Genomic DNA, 26,160 nt, shown 5'->3' with positions numbered 1-26,160 from the left:
TAGATGATGAAACCATGATTTGAACTTGAGTATTAAAAAGGCAAAGAAGGTTTTATGAGCAGATGCATTTCACATCTTTTTTTAGGCATGTGTTGTGTCTTGATAGAAGTATGAGCAACATGATCTGCTCAGATTCATGTTTGGATAGTGTTTTACAGCAAATAAAGGCAGCTGCTGTAAATGCCTGGCAAATAAACTGGACATTTATTATCTCTGCAACTCAGCAATTCTAATTATATTATATTTGTCCAAAACCAGTTAATAAAGCAATAAAGTAAAGTAAAGCTAAATGTCTGCACATCAATCAAGTCTTCAGTGCTTCATTTTAAATCTACTGAGATGGTGTACAGAGGCAAAATTACAAAAGGGTTGTCACTGTTTAAAATGTTATAATGACTGCATTTACTTTAGTGTTTTAGGATTTATTGCAACATATTTTGTAGGATACATTTCAGAACTTTGTGTTTGCTTATTTTACCCTACTACACTGATAGACTCCCTGTTAGTTCCTCCACAGCCATGCCTTCAGTTTTTCAGTCTCACACATCCTCTCCAGACTCACGTTCAGCATGTCTTTGCTGTCTTCAGTTCAGGCTCACTCTCTGGCTCTTCTCTAACAACATGCATATATTGTTGCTGTCATGCAAAACATTGTATCACATTTTTTGTTTCTTGACGTAATTAAAACCTGGAAGATGTTCATCACATTATGATAAAATTATTTTGACAGATCAAGAGAAATACATTTTTCTGTCACCTATAAAACTCTTATTTTTCATGACAGCAACAATATGTTGTTCTCTTCTTCTAAATCAGCAAATGAAAACAAACAGACAGAAGTGCTCCACTATCGTGTTTCTGAAATTGTCACTTAAATTAGATCATTAATTCCTGCCCACTCATATACCCCTCCGGCTGCGCAGACCCAATCATTTTTGCCAGTCTCCTCTCACTCATTCATAAGTCACCGTGCTTCTCTCGCTGTCACACTCACACCACCACCTCAGGCCACACAGGTCTAATTATGTTATGGCGTTGCAGCGACATGACTCAACAAGCAGCGACAAAGAAATCTATAAAACAGCCAGTGGCTTCTTAAAATTCAGCCAAGCATGGAGTGTAGAGAGTTTCTGTGTCTGAATTTCCTGTTTATCTGCGTTTGTCACTATACCTCACCGCTGAGGGTGTCACTAACACTAGATTTTCTCTCTTTGTTCTGTCTTTCTCTTCTCAAATCCCTTTCTGCTTCCCTCTCTGCCCTTCTTTTACTCATCCTCTCCCAACATCTCCCCTTCATTCCTTTCCCACCTTTCTGCACTCTTTACCTGGTGACACCTTATATCCTTCTCCTCCTCCCACCCTCTCTCTCTCTCTCTCTCTCTCTATCTCTTTCTCTGCTCTGTAGATCACATAGCCCACATCATAGAGCTCTTGGGCTGTATTCCACGACACTTTGCTCTTTCTGGAAAATATTCCCGGGAATTCTTCAACCGGAGAGGTAGCTGTAGGAGCACTCAGGGAGGACGAGAACATGCATAGTCCTGCTCAGCACAGACAGACAGATTATTATTAATAATAAAAATCCAAACTTAAAGAATATTCCAGATATGTCTGGGAATCATTATAAACCTTTCCACTAACTACTAAACTTCTTTAGTAGACATTCTGGGATACAGAAAACAGAAATATAAAAGAAAGCACATTTTAAAAAGGAGCAGGTCAGTCTGTCGGTGCATGAGTTAGCCCGCCATGCATCTTCTCATCCTCCTGCACGAGTGTGTGTGCACGTTTTACTGATGTCCGTGTGCGTGTTTTGTTTCTGTCTTTGTGTTTGTATGTGTATGGCGTGTGTGTGGTGGTCAGACCACATCGCTTTGATTATGGAGCTGCTGGGGAAAGTCCCACGTAAAGTCGTCGCTGCAGGAAAATACAGCCGTGAGTTCTTCTCAAAGAAAGGTAATGGAGCTCCATGTCTTAAGGTCCAAAGGAACTGCATTCCCTTGTTGATGCCCTAGAGGGGCCAACACTGTATATTGATTGTTGATTGCTACATAAAACATGGATTGGTTTCCCCGACAGGGATTAGGACTAGTCCTGGACTATACAACAGTGTGTATGAAAATTCTTCATTGAAGGAGGTATGTAGTCTAGGACTAGGCTAGTGGCCCATATTCAATTTTTATTGCAGGGTAAACATCAAAAACACACTGATTCTGACTTTTCCAATTTAGGACAAATCTGGTATTAAAATCTGCTACACATTCAATACCTGGCAACACAACTCAGTCTGTACAGCCAAATCAAATCGAGTGTATACAACTTTTTTTTTTTTTTTTTTTACTTTTTTTTTCTGCATATTTTTGAGCAGACCAACACAACAAACTGAGAGGAACTTAGAGGAACAGCAGGAACAGCAGGAAAGGCACAGAATACCATACATTTCTAGATTTCTAGGGAATATGTATACAACTTTTAAATCCAGGCATTCACTGAGTACAAAAGAAAATGGCCAACGGCAGTGAGGGAGGTTTTCAGTGGCGGTATAGCGAGGTAACACCTATGAAAAATGTAGGAATGATGTCTCTGTTCAAACTAAATTACAAGTCACTTATCGTAATTTTTTCCAAAAAAATGGCCCAACACTGGCATTTGAAGAACATGGCTGCATGGTATAGGAAAGGAAAATAAAAAAAACTTGTAAACACTTTACATTAAAGTTACATAAATTAACAGTACTTTAAACAGTAATAAACGCTTTGTTGAAGTAATTTTAAGTATTATTAGCCTCTATCCTGCAGCTAACCCTAGCTAGCCTTCTGGAGCAGCATTAACGTTACCCACTAACCGTGCTAACAGCGCTAGCTCTTTCACCATTCAGAGGTGAGTACTTCGGACTGTAGTCTGCGTGTTGACCTTGTTAAAACAAGCTAAGCTCAGTGTTGCGCTGTCGGGTGGCATTTAGTCCCGCTAACCGTGGCTAGCGCTAGCAGCTAGTTGCTAATGCTAATGCTGACTAAACCAAGGACACAAACCAAACAAACCAGTGCACATTACTGAATATAGTGCCTTTTCACAGAAAGCTTAAACTCATTCTCAGTTATAAGCTCAGCTGTCAGCTAGTGGAACTTCTGCAATGCTGGTGAAGATAAAATAGAAGCATAAACTCTTACAAATGTCAGATATAGGTCACACTAAAAAAAATAGTGTAAACAGACTAAATAAACATCAGATTTGGTGAGAAAGTAAGATTTTGGCAACTTTCCCTGCTGTGTGAATGTAGCCTAGGAGACAGCATGTGATGACAATGAGTTTAGACAAGGAGTCTTTCTGGTCTCTTTCTGTCAGCTGGGAGCTCTATATGTAAACAAGATCAAGGTTTTGTTCTGAATAGTTGCATAGAGTTGCATCATCAGTCGAGGATGCCTGCAGTGCTCGATGTCAAAGATGATACTTGTTCTTACCAGTGGAAACCCAGGAGGAGAACCTCTGTCCTGCACTTTTTAGTTTTCTCTTCCAGTACAGCTGCATTGGAGGAAAATTAATTTGCAGGAACAAGATAGTACAGAACATTTGGAAACCAGTGGTTTACAGCTTAATACATTTTGATCTGTATCTTGAAATGTGAAAAAGATATATAAAGATATATAAAGCTGCAGGATCACCAGTGATGTTTTAGGTAAATAGAGCAGCTCTGGTGTCACAGTCTATGATTTATTAGATGTTCTGAAGTGTGTTATTATCCTCAGCACCTTCACATCAGTGCCATCCTTTCAGACTGTAGCGATATCTAATGTGCCTTTCCCAGTAAAATTAATTCTATGGGATCCAGGATTCCATAATTAGGGCTGAAAAAATACATAACCATCCACAATACTGCTAGTGGGGGAATTGATTTATATTTTTATAATTGATCATTTTTCATCCCAAGTATGTGACTGGCCAGAACAACTTCCCAATTCTGAGTGCCAAACGCTGGCAAATTCCTTGTTCAACAACTAGTTGGCTATATCAGCTTCTTCATCATGCAGCAATCTTTGCTAAAAATGTGTCTAGTCTTTTTTTTGTCAACAATATCTGAATATGAAAATCAGTGTGTGTTTGCTTGTAAAAGTTATTAGTCAGTTTTAGCAAGTTTTTAGTATTAGCAAGTTAAATGGTATTAGAAATCGGCTGATTGTACTGAAAGGTACCAAACAATTTGTATCAGTCCAAAAAAGGATAATCTGTCCAATCTTTAATTATTTTTCTTAAAAATGTGATTTACAACATTAATTTAAGATGTTAATTTAAGATGTTTTTTGTAAATACAACCACACTAAAAAGTTAAGTCATTGTCATGATGTTCCCAATTCATATCAGAACATACTTAGATAAATATTAGATACATATTGACGCTTCTAATCTCCACTTTATATGCAAAGGAAAAAATATTCTTAACATCTAATAGAAGTCAGATGTTTAAAAGTGTCAAATCTCTGACTTTTGTCATCTTGGAACATTTATATTAGTCAGTAATCATAAATTGATGCCATTCTGACACTGTAAAGAGCATCTGCCAGATTAATGATGTCAAATTAAAATATGGAGATGCGAGGCTTTGCATGACTGCAGTGAACAGATGACCATTTTCACCAGTTTAACTATTTATCTGCACAAAAAGGATGTTCACTTTGAAGATCTCAGTTAATTGTGAGCAGAGTGAATCCTGTAAACTGGGGGTAAATATGAATCCAGTTTTACACTTTTCATATCTAGTCTTTTTCCAGCACTAAAGCCGGTTGTCTGTCTCCTCTGTAGGCGAGTTGCGGCACATCACTAAGCTGAAACCGTGGTCCCTGTTTGACGTGCTGGTGGAGAAGTACGGCTGGTCAGCTGAGGACGCCGGACACTTCACACACTTCCTGCTGCCCATGCTGGAGATGGTTCCAGAAAAACGCGCCTCTGCGAGAGACTGCCTGAACCACGCCTGGCTCAGCTCGTAGCACCTTCCCCTCAGACACTCTTTCCCACCCCATAGTGGCAGCCTCCAGGACTGCACCCTGCGCTCAGTCTGGGGGGGAGAATTAAGAGGTGAAAAGAGAGAGAGGGGGAATGAAGCGTGAAGGAGGGATGTGTGTGTGGGCTAATTTAAGACTGTTGGTCTTTAGGTTCTTATAGCTTGAAAACTGCTTTCATTACACACTAATACAAACACAGAGACACATATATACACACTCACACACACTTGCTTAGCTGGTGCTGACCATTGACTAGGAAAATGTTTCTTTCTTGCTCACCCTTATTCATATCAGTAAGACTCGTATGAATAGGGTGATTGGCTGTGCTCTGACTCACATAAAAAACAGCATGAAAAGCATTACAGACAGAACACGAAGACAGAATATTTCAGAGTTACAATGTAGAAAACTTTAAATTTTCCATCAAACTGAGCAGCAAAACAGGAGAGTTCCTGAAGATGTTTACATGCTTCAGCTGTATTGGTTTATCTTTTACGTTTGTGAGTACCTTCTGAAAGGCATGCAACCGTGCCTTGTGTGAAGCTTTCCTGAATGTCTTGGAATTGTAGAAATGCGTCTGGAAATACCCTCCTTATTATCGTTTGTTTGCTTCAGTATTCCAGGATTTGACCTCCAGTTGCCTCCAAACATTTTGAGGAATCTCAAGTATTGGCATCACTGCCTTACACTGTCGATATGTGCTGTGAGATGTGGAATTACGGTATTATGGAAAATTCTAGGTTTCGTAATAACGACATGTGCATGTGTCAGTGTTAACCGCTATCTCTTCTTATGGAACAGAGTCACGTGTAATAGGAAGCCCACCTGAGTCCCTCTGTAGTGCTGTTTCCCTGTCCTCTCTCTCTCCTCCTCTACCCCCCTCCCCTCAACTGCAGAGACAGAGCCCCCTGAGCCAAGGTTCTGTTTACAGAACTGTTTACAACCCTCCCTGACCCTCCAAAAATCAAAATCCAACCTCCTTACATACAGCTTACACTCACCCACCCAGAGCTGCTGCATGGCACTCTTCAGGCCCCTGCAGACACCAAGGAGACCCCCAGACAGCAGGGGGCACACTTTCTGCCTCTGGATTACAAAAAAAAACAAAAACAAAAAAAACAAACAAAAGATAAAACAAGGAGAGCGTGTGTAAGATGAGCAAGGTATGAGACTTCTTCAAACTGCTGGTTCTTGAAGGTTTCTTGGTTAATCTGCTGAGCGGGTAAAATTACAGAGGGACTGCTGGCGAAAACGGACAAGCAAAACAATGTACATTTCACTCATTCACAGAGAATCTTCTACTTTGTTTGTTTCTTTGATTTTGGTCTTTAAAAAAAACAGGTTTAATTCAAAACGTCGACGGCGAGAGCCGCTCCGCTGTTGTTGACAGTCTTAAGCATTCCTGACCCTTCTGCCACATATATGCTTCCTACTGTTGTACAATGAAAACGGTCCTTTTTCCTGTTTTTGTCAGCAAGCACTTTCACATTTCTGGCAACCCTGTGAACCTGTCCAGGGTCTACCTGAACCCTGTTCATTCCTGAGCGTCTCTGACTGAGGACGTTTACAAAAAACTGAGGTTGCTCTTCTACGTTTGGTTCCAGGAGGATTCTCAGTGTACAGAGCTCTGAATCCAGCATCTGCTCCACTGCAGGACTGATCTGCAGCTTCGCTGAAAGGAGGAGGAGGAGGAGGAGGAGGAGCCTGGCTCTAGTAAAGACACACAGCTACAGTGATACAGCTGTTGCTGCAGGAGGTTGGGTTGATGGAATGTGAGACAGACTTCTCGCCCCCTGTGGCTGAAAGAGGGTACTGCATCCCCCGCACACTGCAGCTCTCTCTCTCTCTCTCTCCTTCTCTCAGTACCAATGCCACTCTTCCACTGTCCGACTCAACCTCTCATCACCACAGTTAGTCCAGTCGCCTATTTTCGCAATAAAAACGAGTATAAATAGATGGTGAAATATTTTTTAAAATGATATTTAATTCATTTAAAAGAAAAAAAAAAGTGAAGAAACTCTGATGTTGTGACAGTGACCGAATTTCGTCTTATTATTGAGGTGATTGTGTTTTGTCCGTTTAGAGATGTTTTTATTTCTTTTGTAATTATTATATTATTATAATTAACTATTATTGCCATTAGTTCTTTTTTTATTCGGTTGTCATCTCCTCCCCTTTCTCATTACATCGAACAGTGCTGCTCTGTATGGACTAGTGTGACGGTGATGAAATTTATCAAACATTTTTGCAATAATAATGATGAATTTTTGCACCAAAAGCTCCTGATCTCTCACTTTAGCCATGCTGACTGTTCTTCCCAACATTGACAGAATAGCATCTCTTTATGTCTGTGTTTTTCATCAACAGGTTTAATAAAATTGTAAATTAATGACGTTCTTTCCTTTCCCCTGGAATTTCAGCATTTTCGGCCCTCTACGTTTGTAGCTCATGATATTTCTGTATACAGCTCTGGAAAAAAATAAGAGCACTTAAAAATGTGATGTTTTTTGGAATATAATCAAGAGGAGGATGGATGATCACAAGCCATCAAACCAAGCTGAACTGCTTGAATTTTTGCTCCAGGAGTGGCATAAAGTTTTCAAAAGCAGTGTGTAAAACTGGTGGAGGAGACCATGCCAAGATGCATGAAAACTGTGATTAAAAAACAGGGTTATTCCACCAAATATTGATTTCCGAACTCTTAAAACTTTATGAATATGAACTTGTTTTTTTTTTTTTTGCATTATTTGAGGTCTAAAACTTCTGCATCTTTTTTTGTTATTTCAGACATTTCTCATTTTCTGCAAATAAATGCTCTAAATGACAATATTTTTATTTGGAATTTGGAAGAAATGATGTCCATAGTTTATAGAATAAAACAACAATGTTCATTTTACTCAAATATATACCTATAAATAGCAAAATCAAAGAAACTGATTCAGAAACTGAAGTGGTCTCTTTATTTTTTTCCAGAGCTGTGTGTATTGGTATATTACACAGACAGTGGTATAAAATACATTCCTGAAACAGTGCACTTTTATAACACAATGTAAACTAACCATGTTCAGCAGAGGGTTTTCTGTTGCTTCCTGAGGTAAAGCAGAGGCTATTTTCCCATTAACAAGTTGAATTGATGCAAATCTGACATTTTTAGGGACAGGTCTTATTTGTTTTAGCAACCTTTATCACTTTTATCACTTTACTGTACAGGATGGAAGCCCAGGTCTGATTTTTCTTATATCTAGATATTGATATTTTGGACAGCAAAAATAAATAAATAAATAAATAATAAAAACCTGCATTTCAGTTTGGATGGTCTGGCTGCATAAATCGCAATGTATTTCAAACCCAGAGTGACAGGCATTTCCCAAAACACTGATCTTGACTGATCTGATTTGAGAAACGAATTTGATTTGCCTGCAGTCACAGTCTGCAGGAAAAAAGCCTTTCATATGTGGTCCTAGATCAGTTAAGCCTCTGATTCTGATCTGTATGAATCTGAACAGTCAGACTTTTTTATACGTTACTCACAGACAGGATCTGATTCTGTTCACATGTATACGTATCATGCAGCAGTATGGGTTCAACAGATTACATTTGTGAGTCCTGCTGCTTCTGTCTATGAATGTTTGAACTATCAATATTTAGATTTGCCTACACAACGAGCAGCAGAACATTAATTCAGAATTCAACCTCAGTAGCGCTGTGTTTATAAATGTTAAGCATAAAAAAGGACCAAATAGCAAAAAAAGTGAAATAAGTAATCAGGCTTGTAATGTGAGCACAGCCTGAGTGTTCCCTTAGTAAAGTGTAACAATTATAATAGTTTCTGAAGTAAAATGAAGGGGTCTGACTCGTCCATGATGTATGATCTATTTTCTGTGCTTGCAGTTCTCTAACCACTCTTCTAAATTGGTAATAAGCTAATTTGAAAAACAAATCTGATTTACTTAAAGTCTGAACAAAACATTTCTTATGTGGTGCTAAACTGAATATGTGTCCAATCCGTGGGAATGCGACATGAATGTGAAATGTCAGATTGGATTTCTTGTGCTTTTCACTGGTACGTGTGCGTATTGCTGTTATCTTTAGCATCCTGCCAGATTCTGACCCCCTTCGCATGGTCCCGACATACATAAAAAAAAAACCCTAATGTTTTCAATTATTATATTATATTAATTTAATTTCATGATGTAAAAATACTTAACATTGAATCCCATTTAGGATAATAAAAGTCAGCGTTACTGACTTGAGGATACTTGTCAAGTGTCTGCATCCATAAATGTTGAAGACAATGGAAACAAATAAAACTGGCAACCACAATTTATCGAATGACTCAAAACAGAAACTGGACCCCTCAAGGTCTTTATTATCTTTAAAATTAAATGACTGCAGTGACCAGTGTTGCAGCTGTGAGGACGTCCAGTTCTCTATTTAGTCCATAGAGCCTCCAGACAGTTTTTACATTTTTGCACCAAACATGTTGGCTATATATATATTGCATATGAAACAGTGCTTATATCATATAAGTAAACAAAGCTGTACAGATGTTGACTGAAGTTTTATCAAAAACGCATAAAAAATTCTCTAAATGAGGTATGAATCTATATTCACTAGTTTATTGATAGTGCTGCTGGCCGTTCTTTCTTTCTTCCATATAAATTTTAGACCACTCCTGTTCAATCCCTTATATCTTAAGATATATGCAAGTTCATAGTAAGCAACACCATGTTAAAACCTAGTCACTTCATGTGACTGGTACAAGATGCAACATGCATTTGGTAATTATACAATAATTCTTACTGGTGTTTTGCTTCTCGAATGAGTCTTGGAGAGCGGGATGCATTCATACAGTTGTGTTCTGAGTTACATATCGCTCATAAACTGGTTTGAGTGATTGGATTTCTGTTTTAGGCCACAAACTCACAAGATTATCTATCTAAACAGAGCATTATATATTGAAAATACAGCAGTATTTAAATTTCAAAATCTGCTGTTTTAATAAACCTCCACCACGGAAAGAAACCGTAAGAGTTGTGAGAAGACCTTAAAAGCATTTGGCCTAAGCCCCCTTAATCGACTCACTACATGTAAACAGAATACACCATAGCCACCCCTCCAGAGCACCGCATTCTACTGGCAATACACACCTAAAAAAAAAAAAAAAAGTTTGATTCAATACTTTAATTATCCACACATTTCTGCTTTAGCCATTAACCAAAACTGTAACATACCTAAAGTTAATGAAAACAGGCAAGTTATCCAGATATTTACAAATTTACATTGGTTATGGGACACGACCAAAGACAACACTACACAATACTACCAAATTACAGTATAAATAAATGTGAATGTAGTTCCGCAAGAGCAAATTCTGGCTCCACAAAGCAAAACAATGTTTTTGATTTTCAGTATTCCGTTTATGATAAATTGTGAAGCGCCCTCTGGTGGCCAAAAGCCACAGGCTGCAGCACTTAAAGCCCAGTGGGTTGAGCATGACAACTTTATAACTAATGTCTGTAAAAATTAGGGCAAAAATAAAAATCAGACCTTTTTTTGTTTTTCCTGTTCAGTGAACATCTGAATAGACTATTCAGATTTTATGCCTCTTTGTGAGAGGTCAGCATTCTATTAAAAAACATTCATTTTTTATACTAATCTATACTAGATATTCTAGTATCTATACTATACTAGAATCTATACTACCTCAGAATAATTAACTAGGTATTTATTAGTTTACATAACTCACAGCATTCAAAAAGACTCAAGCACATTATTCAAATTTTCCACAGTTTTATTACGAGATATATTACAAACATCTAGACGCCTCGTGGAGTCTTGAAGTTCATGCCGACTGTTGGTTGGGTGACCTGCAGGTTGGACAGATTGCCGAAATCCTAAAGGAAGGAAAAACAAGGTTTAAGAATAAAACTTACAAAAAAAAAAATAATTAATTAATTAATTAATTAAAAACATGATTTGTAATTAAGCCTTTTAGTCCAAACATTACTTATACTATACACAGAATTAATGCTAAATACAAATGAATAAGAAGAAAACTATCAGTGTATAAAAACATGGAAAGGAATGTCTGAAAGATACAGGGTTTGTCAAGAACATGTTGTCTAGCAAACACGGGAAAGACTTTCAGCTCAATCTACCTGCAGTTTCAATGACCTGGCAACCAGTCACCACAGTCACATTCGATACAGGGGTTCAACGCAAATCTCAACCTTTACCACAGAAATTAAACATACCAGAAGCTTAAGCATCTCCTTGGTGTCAGGATCCACCTCAATGATCTCCTGGTCCAAAGCAGAAACCTGTAAAGACAAAAACAAATTTAAAATCATTGAACAAAAAGATCATCCTCTGCAGAGTGCCATTGCAGCTGCTCCTCACCTAAATGTCCAAGTAATGTGCATCAAAAGCTTTCAGATGCAGAAAGCATTCCTAAATCTTTTCGCTTCACATTTCATCTAGCATGACTAGCATTTCATCTAGAATTTCCACTCAATTCTGAAACTGTATTAGGAATAAATTGTGTTGATGCTGTGGGAACAAATACGTGTCTGAAACATACAGGGTTCACCAGGAACAAGCAATCCTGTAAACACGGGAAAGATTCAGTTTTCTCTTCCTGTATTATCATGACCTGGCAACCACACATGCCAAAATCACATTCGATACAGGGCTTTAACAAGCAAACATATGAATAAAACGCAAAAGTATTTTTTTTAATATTGCAAGGTATGTTCATAAATGAGTGAAAAAAAAGACATTTTAATTCAATAAAATTTTATATATATATATATATATATATATATATATATATATATATATATATATATATATATATATATATATATATATATATATATATAGAGAGAGAGAGAGAGAGAGAGAGAGAGAGAGAGAGAGAGAGAGAGAGAGAGAGAGAGAGAGAGAGAGAGAGAGAGAGAGATCTCGATCCCCTAAATGGGAGGAAACGTTCAAAACAATCAGCTACTGAAACTGAAAACACCTACATATCTGGTAATGCTGCAGGCCCAATAAATATAATCAGTGTAAAATCCTTCTTGCAGTGGAGACTCCATTGTTAAAGCACTAGAGGTTATTGATGCCCGGTTTCACTATTGCCAGGTTGTACTACTCACAACTTCTCTATTAAGAATCTTTTAGTGGCTACTACTAGGATTAGGCAATAAGACCCTAAAATATTTCATGGTATTTTCCCGATAACTATACTCTAGGTGATATGACGCAACATCAAATAAAAAAAATAAAATAAATATTTTTTTATTATTGCATACGATATGATAGTACATGCACAACAGAGATTTTAAAAAATATACAAGAATTTTATCAGATTTGTAACATAAGTCAATGATCCAGAATGGCATGATACTAATAATGCACTCCATATATCCACGATCAATGTAAAATACTGTTAATGATACTGGACAGATATAATCTGTCTCTAGTATATATACACACACAACATGGGAACTGAGAACGATGTGAATTTTCTTTTGCTAAAAACAGCAAAAATATTTAGTTTGCTGGTGTGATAATTAGGGGTGGCACAATATTTAAGGGTGTATTGTAAACAATTTCCAAAAATATTGGTGTTATTATTGCATACAATACAGCACACCGCTACTAACTACACAACTGACCAGTGAAACAGGTTCTTTCATCAGGATAAACTCACAGCGAGCCTATCTGCTCTCCACACACACACAGAGTATTGTGTGTAAGCAAGTGAGAACTATTGCAATGCTAAGTGCTTATTGATGTTGCATGAATCCACCCTCTGCTTTCTTCTCCCTCCGTCTCCTGCACTCTTGTTGGCTGTAGCAAGTTGCTGCACCAACCTCCAGACAACACTTTTCACATGACTAGATTTATAGCTGCATACAGGTCCAGACATTAAACCTGCTAGATGTGTGTTTGCAAGGCACTGGAGATTATTCAGCAAGCTCTTGGATCATGCTTTTTTTTGTAGTTCACAAAACAGCAGCTGAGTCAGCACCCATTTGCCCACAACCTAAGGCTTCTGTTGGTGATCTCCAGAAACAGTCAGCTAGTCTGATCAGGGCTAAAATCATGTAACAAACAGGCATATGCTTTCACTGTTGGGCTCTTAAGAAAAGAACCTTAAGTACTCTACACCTAGTACATGACTACAAAGCTCTGATAAAATTATATCAAAACAAACCTACTTTCAAAAGGAAGCCTGCATGGAAAAAGCAGAACTTTGCTTAGGATGCATATTTAATTCAAGCAGTTATTTCTTTTTTTGTCATATTATCATGAAGAGTTCATATAGAAAGCAACAGGTGACCAAATATGCCACAGCAATAGGTGACTGAAAATGGCACAGCAAACGAACCTCTGGAACGTAGTTGTCTCTCCTTTCTCTCTCCTCTTCCTGCAGTTTAATGGAGATGCCTCTGACTGGTCCCCTCTGGATACGCTTCATCAGATGAGTCACATACCTATAAATGCACAGGTAACATTTAATATATATATAGGGCAGGGTCTGAGAGAGAATGAAAACCAAATCTGTGCACAGCAGTACAACAATCTTTCCAAGCTGAAAGGCTATACTATTGTTCACAACAAGGTCTTAGCCCAATCAAAATGTAGGATTCAGACTAGCAATAAGCACTAAAAAAAACATATACAGATGTCTGAAACGTACAGGGTTCAACAGGAACAAGTTTTCCTGCAAACACGGGAAAGATTCAGTTTATTCTTCCTGCAGTTTCATGACCTGGCAACCAGACAGCCAGAGTCATATTCGATACAGGGTTTAAGGAAAAAGTTCAGGCCTACCTTAATTTAGCAAACAATGGCAATTAATTGGCCAATGGCCTTTATTATTCAATGGTAGTTGAATAATTTATTTTCAGTGATTACTAGAATTTTGTGCAAGCTCTCTACTGACAGTGGTAAATGCATATTTTCCTTCATTGGGGCTGTACTAGTTCCATAACATCAGTGCTTAAACAACAACCATCACCAATGCAGTCTAAAGACTTGATATGGTGAATACTTCTTGTCTTTGGTAAGGTCATCTTAGTTTTGACTGGTCCATAAAAATTCATTTGCAATTGGCAGTACAGTCTAAGAGAGGTGGAATCCTCCCTTTAGTCTATACAACTTCTAAAATCGGAGCAGATTATAAACAAACTGGGCATATTACACTATCCAACGAAGTTCCTGACAACACACCCCACCATGAACATGACTTGCGTTACATAAGAGATTCAGACGGAGGTGTACGAGCTTGCTGCAGTTGTCATTTTTGCCACATTTGTTGTGATAGTAGTCAAAAGTACAGAGTTGGTTCAGACTTGAGTTGGTGATGGGTTTACACTACCAGATTCTGCCCCAATTCAGGATGAATCCTTTGATTTTCTGAAATAGAACAGAATTTTGAGGCCAAAAAGTTTAGTCTCAGCACATCATACGCTACACAACTCGCTCCAACTGCTCCGACTCTGCAGACTAGAGCTTGCTAAACTTGCTAGACTTATCAACTGGAAACCAGAGAAAAAAAAAAAAAAAAAAAGCTACGTTCACATTACCAGGCTGAAGTGACAAATCTGATTTTTCTTTTTTTTGCCTCATTGTGGCTCAGATCTGATTTTTTTCATGGCTGTGTGAACGTTCCATTTACGATTTTTTAAAATCAGATTTGAGTAACTTTCATTTGTGTTTTTAAATCGAATACATATCCGATACATTCACACATGCAGCATGAATGTGAACAGTCACATTGGAATTTGTGCATCTTTTTGCTTTTGCGCACGCACTATATGCTTCTTTCTCGTACCCTCACATCTCTTGGTGCGCCTGGCCTTTTTTCACCTCCTCAACGTGAGCATTTACTTCAGACCAGCCGTTTGCTCTCAGCTCAAGCAAAAGATTCTCCACAATTGAGCTGCTAAAGCATCAATTTCACCTTTATAAAGCTCTGACTCATCTTACATGACGTTTTTTGCTGTTGGTGAAGAAGGCGATATTCATACATGCATCAATGTGCGCATGTGAGGCGTTTCACATCACACACAGATACAGGTCACTTACATTTGTGAAATGTGAACCATCAAGATCTGAGTAAAAAAAAAATGGATTGGAGCAATATGGCTTGCAATGTGTACGTAGCCTAAAAAAAGCTAGAAGTTGTGCCGTTTACCTCCAGCCTCTGTACTGGTGGCAGACAAAGCACCTTACAAAAATAATAATGATTTTACTTCTCATTTCCTCTAAACAGAATATTAAGTAATTGCACCATGTCTAAAAAGTGTACTAAAGACGTAAGTGTGCATCAATTCACCCCTGCTTTCACTACAAACACTGCTGAACCCCTTAAAATCATGAGAAAGAAATTAGCCAGTTTCACTTTTTTTTTTTTTACCCAGCAATCTTGTTGCGGAGCTTCTTGCTGGGAATGATGGCGATCTCCTCACACACACGCTTGTTGGTGTGGAAGTCATTGCCCAGGCGAGTGTAGTACTTTTCAATGATGACCCGTGCGGCCTTTTTCACCGTCTTGGTCCTGACTCGTCCCTGTTGGCAGAAAAATAAATAGACACCAGTCAGAAATGCAGAATATTTAATCAAGAGTGGAAAAAAAGTACCTAGGTTACTAGTTAGGGTGCTCAGCTGGCTATATGTGCACTAAATACCCTGCTGAAAATCACCTTAAGATTAGCTGGTCAATCTAAGAAAAATATAGCTTACCCTAGGGTAGCCATATGGTAGGGTATCTCATAAATCAGCTCTTGACCATATAGAGTATGTTTTTTTTCTTTACATTTTATAGCACTAGTAAGTACAACAAACTTTTTTTGTGTCTAAACTGACATTTCACAATATCCCACAATGCACTCACTCTGCAGTAAACACCATAGCTCTGTTAGTAAGCTACAAACAGGAAACAAAATTTAGCAGACAACGTTGACTCAGACAAGCAAGTGATTAAGAGCCACCTGAACATTTTAAATATTTTCCCACGTTAACAGTAGGCTTAGCAATATTAAGATAAGATAATTACATTAGTAGCAGAATGCTTTACTAACTTTAAAACTACTCACACATATGAAATGAAATTTTGAATTAAACACTCACGTTTGTTTATGGTACTTATGCAGACTCTCAATCCATTCATTTGTATACAGTTACGCAAATTAGTCCCTTTCTACACAGCACAACACTGACAGAAGTACAGATCCTTTTTTTTAAACAGTCGATCAAAAAGCTTTGAATTTAATATATTATGCAGCTTGGACCAACATTGTTTTGGTGCTGTGGAAACAAATGTACAGATGTCTGAAACGTACAGGGTTTAACAGGAACAAGTTTTCCTGCAAACACGGGAAAGATTCAGTTTATTCTTCCTGCAGTTTCATGACCTGGCAACCAGACAGCCACAGTCATATTCGATACAGGGTTTCAGCAAACAGTTCAGGCCTACCTTAATTTAGCAAACAATGGCAGCAAATGGTCTTAAACATTCAATGTTTTTGGACTATGGACTTTCAGTGTTAATTAGCATTAGCAGGGGGGACAATTTACCATCACTGGTGCTGTACTAGTTCCAGACCTCCAGTCTATAGTTTACCCTTTACTGATAGAGTAGCTCGTTAACCAACACAGTTAATTATGTTTTTTTCCCCTGAATGACCAGCTGAGTTTGAGCTGACACTGGTCTAGACAATCATTACTACACAAAACAGGACACGACAGAAAACCAGGCATTCCCAGAATGAGTATACATTAAATGTGGCTCAGACCCTGTAAATGTAGACCGGTTTGAGCGTTTTATTACACTGCAATGTGAAAAAAACACATTCACAGAAACAGGCTGTGTTCCAGCCCAGCTCAACAGCTCTCTACCAAATCTTAACTGATTTTCCTTTTCTATATAGTTCCCAGTGTCAGTATTAGCTAACTGGTTAACCTAGCACTATATAAACTCGAGATAAAACATTAGGAGCCAGTCTCTGAGAGCTCCCGGCACAGACGCGTTTATCGCTTGTTTTAACCCCGCTGTTTTAACGCTTTTCTGCAGCCCGGACGGGTTCTGATCCTACATTAGCCGGTTAGCTCGGCTCTTTTGAAGCTCCGAGCGACCCGCTTCACTCCGCTCTCCATTTATCCTCTAATTAACACCCGCCCGGCGCTAATACTCACTAATACAGACAGATATAGGAGTATACTCAGCACCTGTGTGTGTAATGTTGTGGCAGTCTGTGTATAAATCGAGGATTATAACAGATTACAGCGGCAGTGAAAAATTCAGTACCCACCATGTTGGATCAGGCGAAGCGAAGAGAGCCTCAAAGGGCTCTGGCGGAAGTTTAAGGGGGAGACCGGAAACCAGGAGACTTTTATTCTGCCCCCTGTCGACCTGGAGGATTTTCCAGCTGGATTAAATATTTTTTTATTTGGTCAAAAGCTGTAGGTTATAGGTTACAGTCTGATATCAGGTTACTGCATTATTTTTAGGTTTTATTTTTCAGGATAATTATATTCAGCAGCGTTTAAATAACGTTAGGACCCCCAGTGGCTGTATAACATGTTTACACTCATTTAGCACACTAAAGAAACACTAAAGGCCTAATAACACTTACTTGGGGACTTCATACCAATAAAAAAAGATTAAGTATTTCTGGCATGGATTCCACAGGATGTAGGAAAATTATATTTTTGAGTTTCTGGTATGGGCAGCCAAATTGTTGAAAAACAACAACACAATATTGGTTCATTACTTCGGGGTACGGAGCTCCTAAGTTGACATCATGTAAAAAAAGATAATTTGTGGCCACAACTTATTAAGGCGTAAGAACGAAATCCTTGTAAACCAAACATTTTTATAATACCTTTCCAAAGCTCAATTTATTTTCATTGCTACATACCAGCTGTAAGTTTTAACAAAGAAAAGTTTGGAGGAAAAAAATCATCTCCTTTTTTAAACAATATATGATTTTTTTGTACAATGTATTTATATATTGCAATCCTAAAAAAAAATTTGTTTGTTTTTCTTAAAGTCCCTGCTAAATTGTCTATTTCCAGCTAATGACTGGACCAACCTAAAGAGCAGAAAATATGAGTGTATGTTGTATACATTGCAATGAAAAAGAAAGAAAGAAAGAAAGAAAGAAAGAAAGAAAGAAAGAAAGAAGATTTTTCAAGTAAGTGATCCACTATGTCATGATAATAATAGTGTACTAAATGTATTAAAAATGAATACACTGTATTATATTAGACAAATATAAATTGCCTCTGGGAGGTATATCCTGAAACATGAGAACAATGCAGATTTTTCTCATGTCAGTGTCAGGCGACTACTGCTGAAAGTGCAACTCGAATTCTGAATTATGCTGACATGGTTTCATCTCACAACTCACAGATTTTCCAGGAGTACATTTATGCTGCTAATCTCCTGTTCTCGAACATCTCAAAGATGTTCTGTTGGTAAGGACACTGAAGAAATCACAGCCATGTTCATAAAATCAGCTAGAAATGTTTCTTTAGTGCATTATCTTAGTGGGTAAACTGTATTTATGAATAGATGCAGATGATAAGCAAAAATACTCCAATAACTTGCTGCATTCAAGTGATGAGCCCAAACTGATCCCAAACAAAGAAAACATCTCCCTCCACTTCCACCCATCTGGACTGTTCACACAATGATATATGACGTTGGCACCAATATTTAACCTACTACCATATGTGTGAAGAAACTGAGGTTCATCAGACCAGGCTAAATTTTTTCCATGCTTTAACTGTGCAGTCTTGGTGAGCCTGCAGCCTCAGATGTCTGTTTTTGGCTAACAGAAGTAAAATCCGACATGGTCTTCTGGTTCAAGGTTTAATGTGTTGTGCATTCTGATGAGCTTTCCTGAAAACACATTTGTCTACATGGGCTTATCTGAGGCTTTGTAACATTTCTATCAACTTGATCCTATCTAGACATTCTCCTTTTACTTCTCTTAACAAGGCCCATGTGAAGAAAGTTTCCAACTGCATTTAAAACATTTGAAATTGTGGTGAACATCCCAGGAAATCCAAGCATTTCTCTGAATACTTTAAATAGCCTGTCAATCCTTCCACTTTTTAAAATCAAAAAGTTCACACTGACAATTAGAAATACATTGAATAACTGACACAAAATCAAGGTTAAGAGAGACTTTTTTTATTTGACATAAAAAAGGGTCCAAACTTGAGCTTCCCCCTTTGGGTGTAAGGAATAAAAAGTTGAGTGAGTTTTCAGCGAGGTTGTGTGTGGCTGTTCACATGGTGTCTCTAAAGAGCAGCTATAACACACAAGGCTGTCTTTAACAGAAATGTTTCAAAATCTGTAAAACTAACGGGTTCTTCACAACTGGAGCCCTTAAGCACAGTTAAAGCGTAAAGATACATTTTGGATGTGACATTCAATACTTTAACACAATAATAGTCCTATTAATAGTACATCTTGGGGGGCCTATTTTTCCAGACACAGATTAGGCCTCATAAGCATTTATGTACATAAAAAGAATTCTCAATGAAAAAACAAAGAAAAAAAAAAACTTCCTGTTGAAAGTGTCATTTAGTCCAGGCCTGAGCTAAAACTGTGTCTGGAAAAATGACCCTTTATGACAGAACCTGTAACTCTGAAACTTTATTCAGACCAATACCAGACAACTGCTTTCATAGCTTTATACAGGTTTGCTTTACACAGTTTAAGAACGGAAAGGCGCCCAGAAAACAAATAAACAAACAAAAAAAAGTCTAAAATAGACTTTTTAACCGTAAGACCATCAAACAATTAAATATTTTACATAATTTACAACAGGAAGGAAATAATATTCTGCAGTTCAAAGACAAGACCGATCTCAGCATACTTATCAGCCCAAAGTCCACCATACCAGAGGCTGGAAAATTGAGGAAATAATGGAATGCATTTCTTACATTAATGAGTCACTTTTCACTCATCCCACAGAATCTTTTTTTCAGACGCAAAACAGGTAACCCCAAATTTTTAAACAGTCCATTTCAAATTCTGTTTAGATTCTGTCAATCTGTGAATGGGAAACCAGTTGATCAATTTTAGTACTGTAGGGTGGAACATTGACAGCTGATGGTCTCTCTAAGAGAAGCCTCTATTTTTTCAAGCACTAATTTCTTTCATCATAAATAACATTGGCTTAAAGAAAGGAAAATAGGCAACAAAGCTCCAAATACCACTTTCCCAGGGCATGCCTGTATATGAGCACATCACCTCAGTGCATTCTCCCTGAATAAACAACTTAAATATTCAAACATGAACACTAATCGACTGCACAAAACCAGACAGATGTGGAATGATGCTTTTAACCACTGGCGCAGCAATGAAAAAAAGATGTACAGATAGAAAACACCCTACTATTTTTCTACAATGCCGCGTTTAACAACCAAACCTCAAAAAGGGATGTTTTCTTTAAACAGTTTTGACAAACTGTTGTTTTCCCTAATAGATTAGAAGATAAAAACTGTGCCCGAAACCAAAACCCACTATTGCCTATATGCGATAATTCAGATCCCTATATAGACCACTATTACAGGGAAATACACAGGCTGACAGGCCCCTATGCCCAGCCAGCTTCACAATTGAAGCGATGAAGAGAGAGCCCCATCTACCCACCCAAAGAGAGCATGGCCTACTGTGCTCTGTTGAGCCCTGGCTGCTGATAGGGTACACTGTTTGTATATTCTAAATTATGGTGCATTGTGAGACTGTTAAGAGTTACTTTTTAGACAGCACTACAAAATGGCAGAAGCCAGTAGTGCACTATATAGTGACTAGGGAACAGTATCAGACACAGCCACAGTTTCCAGTAGTTACAACAATCAATTAATAAGGTTAAAAGCAGAGTTATACCTGAATAATAGCTAAAAGTCAGATAGGGACAATGTGAAAGTCTTCTCACTCATTCTTCTGCATCATGTATACAGTGCTCAGGGGCTCATGTTCACACAAAGCAGCTCAGTGTACAGTGGCCGATTCGGAACGTTTCGGTTTCAAGCATGCTGTTGAATGGGATAAACAGTAACAGAGGTAATCTGATCGCAGATCAACTACTCTAAGATTCATCACGCAGACAGGCCCAGGTAAAATAATGACAAGTGCATTTCAAACTCAAGTACATTTCAAGACTGGTTCAGTCAGTGTCCAATTTAACAACAACAAAAAAAAATCATAATTCATAAAGAAAAACAAACTAAAACACAAATAAATGCACACAAATTCAGCAAAACAGTTTACATGGCTAAATTACAAGAAAAGCATAAATCCAGCCCAGACTCTCTCATCCACCCCACCAGGAGGTGCCACTGAGATCATAGTGTTTCCAAACAAACTGAATCACACATTCACAATCAAACTCACAAATTGTCAACATGTACACTTAAAAGCAGTGTACATGCACATCATAACACATTATAACAACTTTACTTTGAGGCATGGTTCATTAAAATACAAAATAAATGTTGGTTTTGTTTCAAGGCAAAATCTGAAAAAAGTATATTTCCATCTTTTTAGACTGTAAGTGGTAATCAATAGGCAAAACAAAACAAGCATAACATTAAAAACACAAGCGTCTTAAAAGTAGAAAAAAGTAGAATTAATGCTATAAACAGGCGGCTGCTCATACATGGAAAAACTCACAAACACATCAAAAAGCTAGTAGTTTTGAGGACCAAAGCAAAAACAGAAGGTTCAAAAAGACGCAGAAGAACCGAACATGACGCATATAAAAAACTCTGAATAAAAAGATCTTAGGCATGAAACACACTTCACGCAAATGCACAATCGCACTGTACGAACTCAACATGTGTTGCTTTGTTACTGGTTAAAACATTAAGTAGTCAGCATCTGTAAACAGAATTCAATTCCTGCCATGGAAATAACATGCTGGCAGTACAAGACAACGTGTTGTGAAATGCACTGAGATGTATTTTTAAATGCTATTAATTTTCCTGTAAAACTCAGTCTGCGTTCACGTGCTTTGCATGAAGTATGTTTAGGGCCTTAGCTTTTACCTCTTAGCTTTCAGCATTACAGCAGACATCTCCACATAGTCTGAGAAGATGTATTGATCAGTCACATAATCATATATTAATTTTATCCACGTCCTGTCTCTGATGCAGTTTGGGCCTTCTGAGTCATCTTTAGCTCTAATACCCATATCCACAATAATAAATAACACTTCAACTCTGTTAGGCTTTGTTTTGTTCAAAGGGTATTCATATTCTCTTAAATACAGTTATAGGACAGGGGGTGGTCCAAAAAAAAGGAACTCAGAAACTTAGCAATTATCTATTTAATGATGCAGGTTTCAGACTGGGTTCCTTACCCAGCTAAAATGGCTGGTGTGAGTGCAGCTCTGTAGAGTCAGTCAGTCTAGTTAAGGCATTACACAGTACGGCCAGCAGGGGACACAAGAGCAGAGGCCTGAAGTGATTGATGTGAGAGAGCAACTCTTCCTCTTTCCTCCTCCTTACTGTACAAAATCACACTCATGTACACAGAATCCCCACATAAAAAAAGACTAAATTAGTTGGAGTTGTCTGTGGGGGATTAATCAACACATGAAAGGAAATCTGACTTAAAAAAAAAGAGTGTGAGAAAACGAAGAGAGGGAGAGTGCGAGAGTGCTCCGGGAAAAGGCAGCTGAGAGATGCTGAATTGCAGCAATTAGCACACGCGCTATGCAGTCTCAAGCTAAATCTTGGTGGTACTGAACTGGGTTCTCCGGTTCTCTTTACACCTGCTGTAAACGTAGTTGGGGGGAAGCCATGGGAGAGAAGATCATGCAAACTACAATACAGTTAAATACACAGTTTCATGAAATATGGCTTTTGGTTATCTAGTCAGAACATCTCACATGCTACGAATACCTTCAGGATAAATACTTTAATATATGGATTAATCTTTCAGCTTTTTAACTTGAGGGACGAGTATCAAATATCCTTCCGCAGGTTAGTCCTCTATGCCGAATGCCTTCAGAACTGCAAGAACTGCATACACTTATACATACAGACATGGTATGTATTGCACTTTTCCATGTGATAGGGTTTCTGCCTACTGTAACACACTCCCGCTAACTGTGATTGTCATGATGTGGGGTGTGGGAGTGTGGCGATGTGTGTGAAGGGCTAAAACACTATTCCTATTGTCTGTGCCCCTGAATGATTCAGAATGAGGGTTTATTTTGTGGTGACACCACTGTGCACATCTCCATAGTGTTGGTATTGCTGACATTTGGTTTAAATCAAATGAATGACGAGTACACAGAGTGGACATTTATATTCAGTCTGCACTGCAGTAGAAAACACTGTGCACTGGAGTGTGAGCATATTGTGCTATGGAGTCTCGGTACCACCAGGTGATGCATTATCCCTTTAATAAACTAAAATAAGAAACAAGAAGGAGACAAAGAACTTTAAAAAGGCCAGACAGACAGAAATGCAAGGAAGGCCTTGAGTTATTTCGATGCTTGGGAGGGAAGCAGAGGACACTAGACGTCCTACCAAAATGTCCACCATAGCTAAATGAGACCCTGCAGGAGAAATGCAGCAAGATGGTCCTCTATTTGACTGGCTCTTCATTAGGACAGTCCTCCACAAAAACAACCAAAAAAAATTCAAAATAAAAAAATCTAAATAAAAAGGCAGAATACAAGAAGAGTGCAAGGTGGGAGACAGTCACACCCAGCAGATGCCTCTGGACTTTTAAGGAGTCGGTCTAGGGTAATAAACCCAATGGTGTGTTTGTATAAGCCTGTTAGGTCCCAGCCGTGAGTGGCATTCCCTGGAGAGGCTGGAGAGACATCAGCAGTGCAGAGGAAATAAGGAATATTTTGGCTCATTTGTGCCTGGGAGAATTCTTCTTCCTCTTTCGTTTGAAAAAGCAGCAACACCTGAAGAGGAAAAACAGATCAAAACACAAGCTATTAGGGGAATCCACACACTGAACAAAATGCAATGCACAATACATGGATCTCACAAAAGCACAGCCATTGTAACAAAAACGATACGACGTCAATGGGTTTGTGAGGAATTTGACAAGAACCACATGAAGTGCAAAACACAGATCACAGGACAACATCATGGCCAATACTAAAAGGATGTACAGACATGCTGTGGAGAGAGATCTACCACAGAGTGAAATGCTATAATGACTTCTGAGCCCTGAGGTGTTTTTGAATCTACAGTTCAGCCAGTCTCCAACCGATGATAGGAAGATACAATTTGAACTACAATATTTGCGAGTTACTGTGTTATGCAGGGTTACGTTTTCTGAAAGTATCTGAGCATGATTCTAAAGGCCTATCCACACCAAGTCAGAATATTACAGACAAAAAAAAACATAACAAAAAAACAACTACTACACACATCAAATTGTGGCAAACTATAGTAATCTGAGATGCCGGTGCTGTTGTCCTGCCACTTGCAGGTAATCTCACTCAGGTTTGCTGACAGTGGAACAGATGAGTGCGAGTGTTTCAGAGTTCTCTCATGTCTGTGTTACCTTCTGGCTCTCTTGTATTAGTTAGCCTGTTACAGTCAGATCTGCTGGAGTCGTTAGCCACAGTCTTGATTTATGAAGTATACATAATATGAACAAGTGAGAACTTACCAAAAAATAAAAAAATAAAAAATTCAAACTTGGTGTAAAATGGCCTTTAGATGGCAGAGCAAACATTAACAACAAACCCTCTCTCTATCAGTCACCAAGATGCTTTTGGAAAACTGTGCCCTGGGTCAGTACTAGAGTTTATCCTGCCTGCCCGTCCCTGGAGTGGGATTGGAGTACAGGAGAGAGAGAAACTCACCACAAGTTGAGCATTTTCACGCAGCTACAGAAAGTGTAGAGAGAGAGATAGAGATTAATACTATCCACACAAATAGGTGGCGTGACAAAACATGCAACAGTGCAGCACAGAGGACAGAGGTGATAAGAAATGCAGCACACACACACAAAAGAAGACAGGGCGTGTATAGACAAATGAATGTGCCACTTAGAGGAAGAGCTAGTAGACCCTGTGAAACAGTTTTAAAACACAGAGATATGGAAGAAAGAGAGAGAGGGGGGGGGAAAACAACATACTTAGCCTCATCCACCACTTCCACTTCTGCTTGTGTTGTTATTGGTGCACTGGAGTGAGCTGCTAAAGGGTCATCTGCGTTTAGTTCCCCGTTAGTTGAGCTGACCACCTGCAACACAAAAAAGCCAATCAGAAACAGGGATTCACAAGATTACAAAAAGGGAAATTTAGTTGATAGTTTCCTCCTGTTATTGCTCTAACAAATATAATATTAAAAAAATAAGGAAAATGGCTTCATACACTGAAAGATCACACAAAAAGAGATAAAAAAAGAAAACAGTTTTACACAGGTTTTACCATAACCCAAACATAGTTGATTTTCTACAGCTACACTTAAACAGCAGGTAAAGTATCTCAAATTAAACTTGTTTTAGGCTGTTTACACATTTTTTAAAGAAACCTTTATCCACTGAGTTTTACTGGTGTACAGGTCACATGAATTCTAATCCGGCTGTTCACACAGAGTTTCATTAATGCATATTCAATGTATTTTTTTGCTGTTCATAATGCCAGAGACAGATTCCACATCAGATCGGATTTGGTCAAACTTTTCCAGCTGTGGAAATGAAGTTTAAAGGCTGGTTCATATATATTGTATAAACACTTCATATGATATATAATTTGGGATAAGCCAAATTGACTTATTTTTGGATGAAACAGCCCAGACTGGAGACCACGTATCACTCAAAAACGTAAACCACGCGAGATAACACGAATGTGCCTTAATCACCCTTAATGCGCACAAACAGACAGAAGTCTTCATCCCTTACCATTTTTAATGCAGAGTACAATTAAGCCTTTAAACTTTTTTAAGGTGCAGTCACTGATTCAACTTTAGAAGACCAGGTCATTTTGGAGGTTTGAGGGATGACTGAATCACATTTTGTTACATTGTTTTTTTTTTGTTGCAAAATTAATAGAAGGCCATTTCAATTTAATCTCAATATGCTGAATATGTATCATGAAATACTTATTACTGCTAACAATACTGCTTGTCTTTGTGTTTTACTACTGGT

General features: G+C 38.2%; 3 protein-coding genes and 4 non-coding genes across 12 annotated transcripts in view; 1 reads left to right on the top strand and 6 right to left on the bottom strand.

The window, feature by feature from the left end:
- Positions 1-7,386, top strand: part of srpk2 (SRSF protein kinase 2) — a 78,319-nt gene extending 70,933 nt beyond the window's left edge. Inside the window, exons 15-16 of one of the 2 annotated variants that reach the window (XM_022672320.2) lie at positions 1,864-1,956; positions 4,798-7,386. In XM_022672320.2, the coding sequence (XP_022528041.2) occupies positions 1,864-1,956; positions 4,798-4,982 (278 nt within the window). In that variant the 3' untranslated portion in view covers positions 4,983-7,386. Of the gene's footprint in view, positions 1-1,405; positions 1,499-1,863; positions 1,957-4,797 lie in introns of both variants that reach the window. The other variant, XM_049474535.1, reaches the window with a different exon arrangement.
- A 3,384-nt stretch (positions 7,387-10,770) lies between these two features.
- Positions 10,771-17,404, bottom strand: zgc:114188 (40S ribosomal protein S17-like). The gene is made up of 5 exons (XM_007244306.4): positions 17,321-17,404; positions 15,427-15,578; positions 13,393-13,498; positions 11,255-11,320; positions 10,771-10,894 (listed from the first exon to the last, which is right to left on the bottom strand). Exons 1-5 carry the CDS (start codon positions 17,321-17,323, stop codon positions 10,817-10,819), a joined length of 405 nt encoding a protein of 134 aa, XP_007244368.1. The 5' UTR covers positions 17,324-17,404; the 3' UTR covers positions 10,771-10,816.
- On the bottom strand, positions 11,086-11,211 carry LOC125799211 (small nucleolar RNA SNORA71). Its single transcript, XR_007438039.1, has one exon. It is a non-coding gene; the product is annotated as a small nucleolar RNA SNORA71 (small nucleolar RNA).
- LOC125799210 (small nucleolar RNA SNORA71) lies at positions 11,567-11,691 on the bottom strand. Its single transcript, XR_007438038.1, has one exon. It is a non-coding gene; the product is annotated as a small nucleolar RNA SNORA71 (small nucleolar RNA).
- On the bottom strand, positions 13,691-13,814 carry LOC125799213 (small nucleolar RNA SNORA71). Its single transcript, XR_007438041.1, has one exon. It is a non-coding gene; the product is annotated as a small nucleolar RNA SNORA71 (small nucleolar RNA).
- Positions 16,338-16,461, bottom strand: LOC125799212 (small nucleolar RNA SNORA71). The gene has a single exon (XR_007438040.1). It is a non-coding gene; the product is annotated as a small nucleolar RNA SNORA71 (small nucleolar RNA).
- Positions 17,405-19,193: 1,789 nt separating the features above from the next.
- LOC103043194 (casein kinase I) overlaps positions 19,194-26,160 on the bottom strand; it is a 35,689-nt gene continuing 28,722 nt past the window's right edge. For 3 of the 5 annotated variants that reach the window (XM_007244309.4, XM_007244311.4, XM_049474534.1), the window contains 3 exons: positions 25,147-25,253; positions 24,872-24,895; positions 19,194-23,956 (listed from right to left, as the gene is read on the bottom strand). In XM_007244309.4, the coding sequence (XP_007244371.2) occupies positions 23,902-23,956; positions 24,872-24,895; positions 25,147-25,253 (186 nt within the window). In that variant the 3' untranslated portion in view covers positions 19,194-23,901. The remainder of the gene's footprint in view (positions 23,957-24,871; positions 24,896-25,146; positions 25,254-26,160) is intronic. The other 2 variants (XM_007244310.4, XM_007244312.4) reach the window with 1 other exon arrangement.

This window comes from Astyanax mexicanus, chromosome 2 (genome assembly GCF_023375975.1).
Source record: "Astyanax mexicanus isolate ESR-SI-001 chromosome 2, AstMex3_surface, whole genome shotgun sequence".
NCBI classification, from domain to species: Eukaryota; Metazoa; Chordata; class Actinopteri; order Characiformes; family Acestrorhamphidae; genus Astyanax; species Astyanax mexicanus.
Note: the sequence above shows the minus strand (reverse complement) of the source record. Positions and strands in the feature narration are given on the sequence as shown.

Excerpts from the sequence above, each read along its gene's own strand:
- zgc:114188 (XM_007244306.4), bottom strand. Across the intron at positions 13,499-15,426 it reads CTCCGCAACAAGATTGCTGG|GTATGTGACTCATCTGATGA; the intron begins GTAAAAAAAAAA and ends GTGCATTTATAG. Across the intron at positions 10,895-11,254 it reads AGGAGATGCTTAAGCTTCTG|GATTTCGGCAATCTGTCCAA; the intron begins GTATGTTTAATT and ends TCCTTCCTTTAG.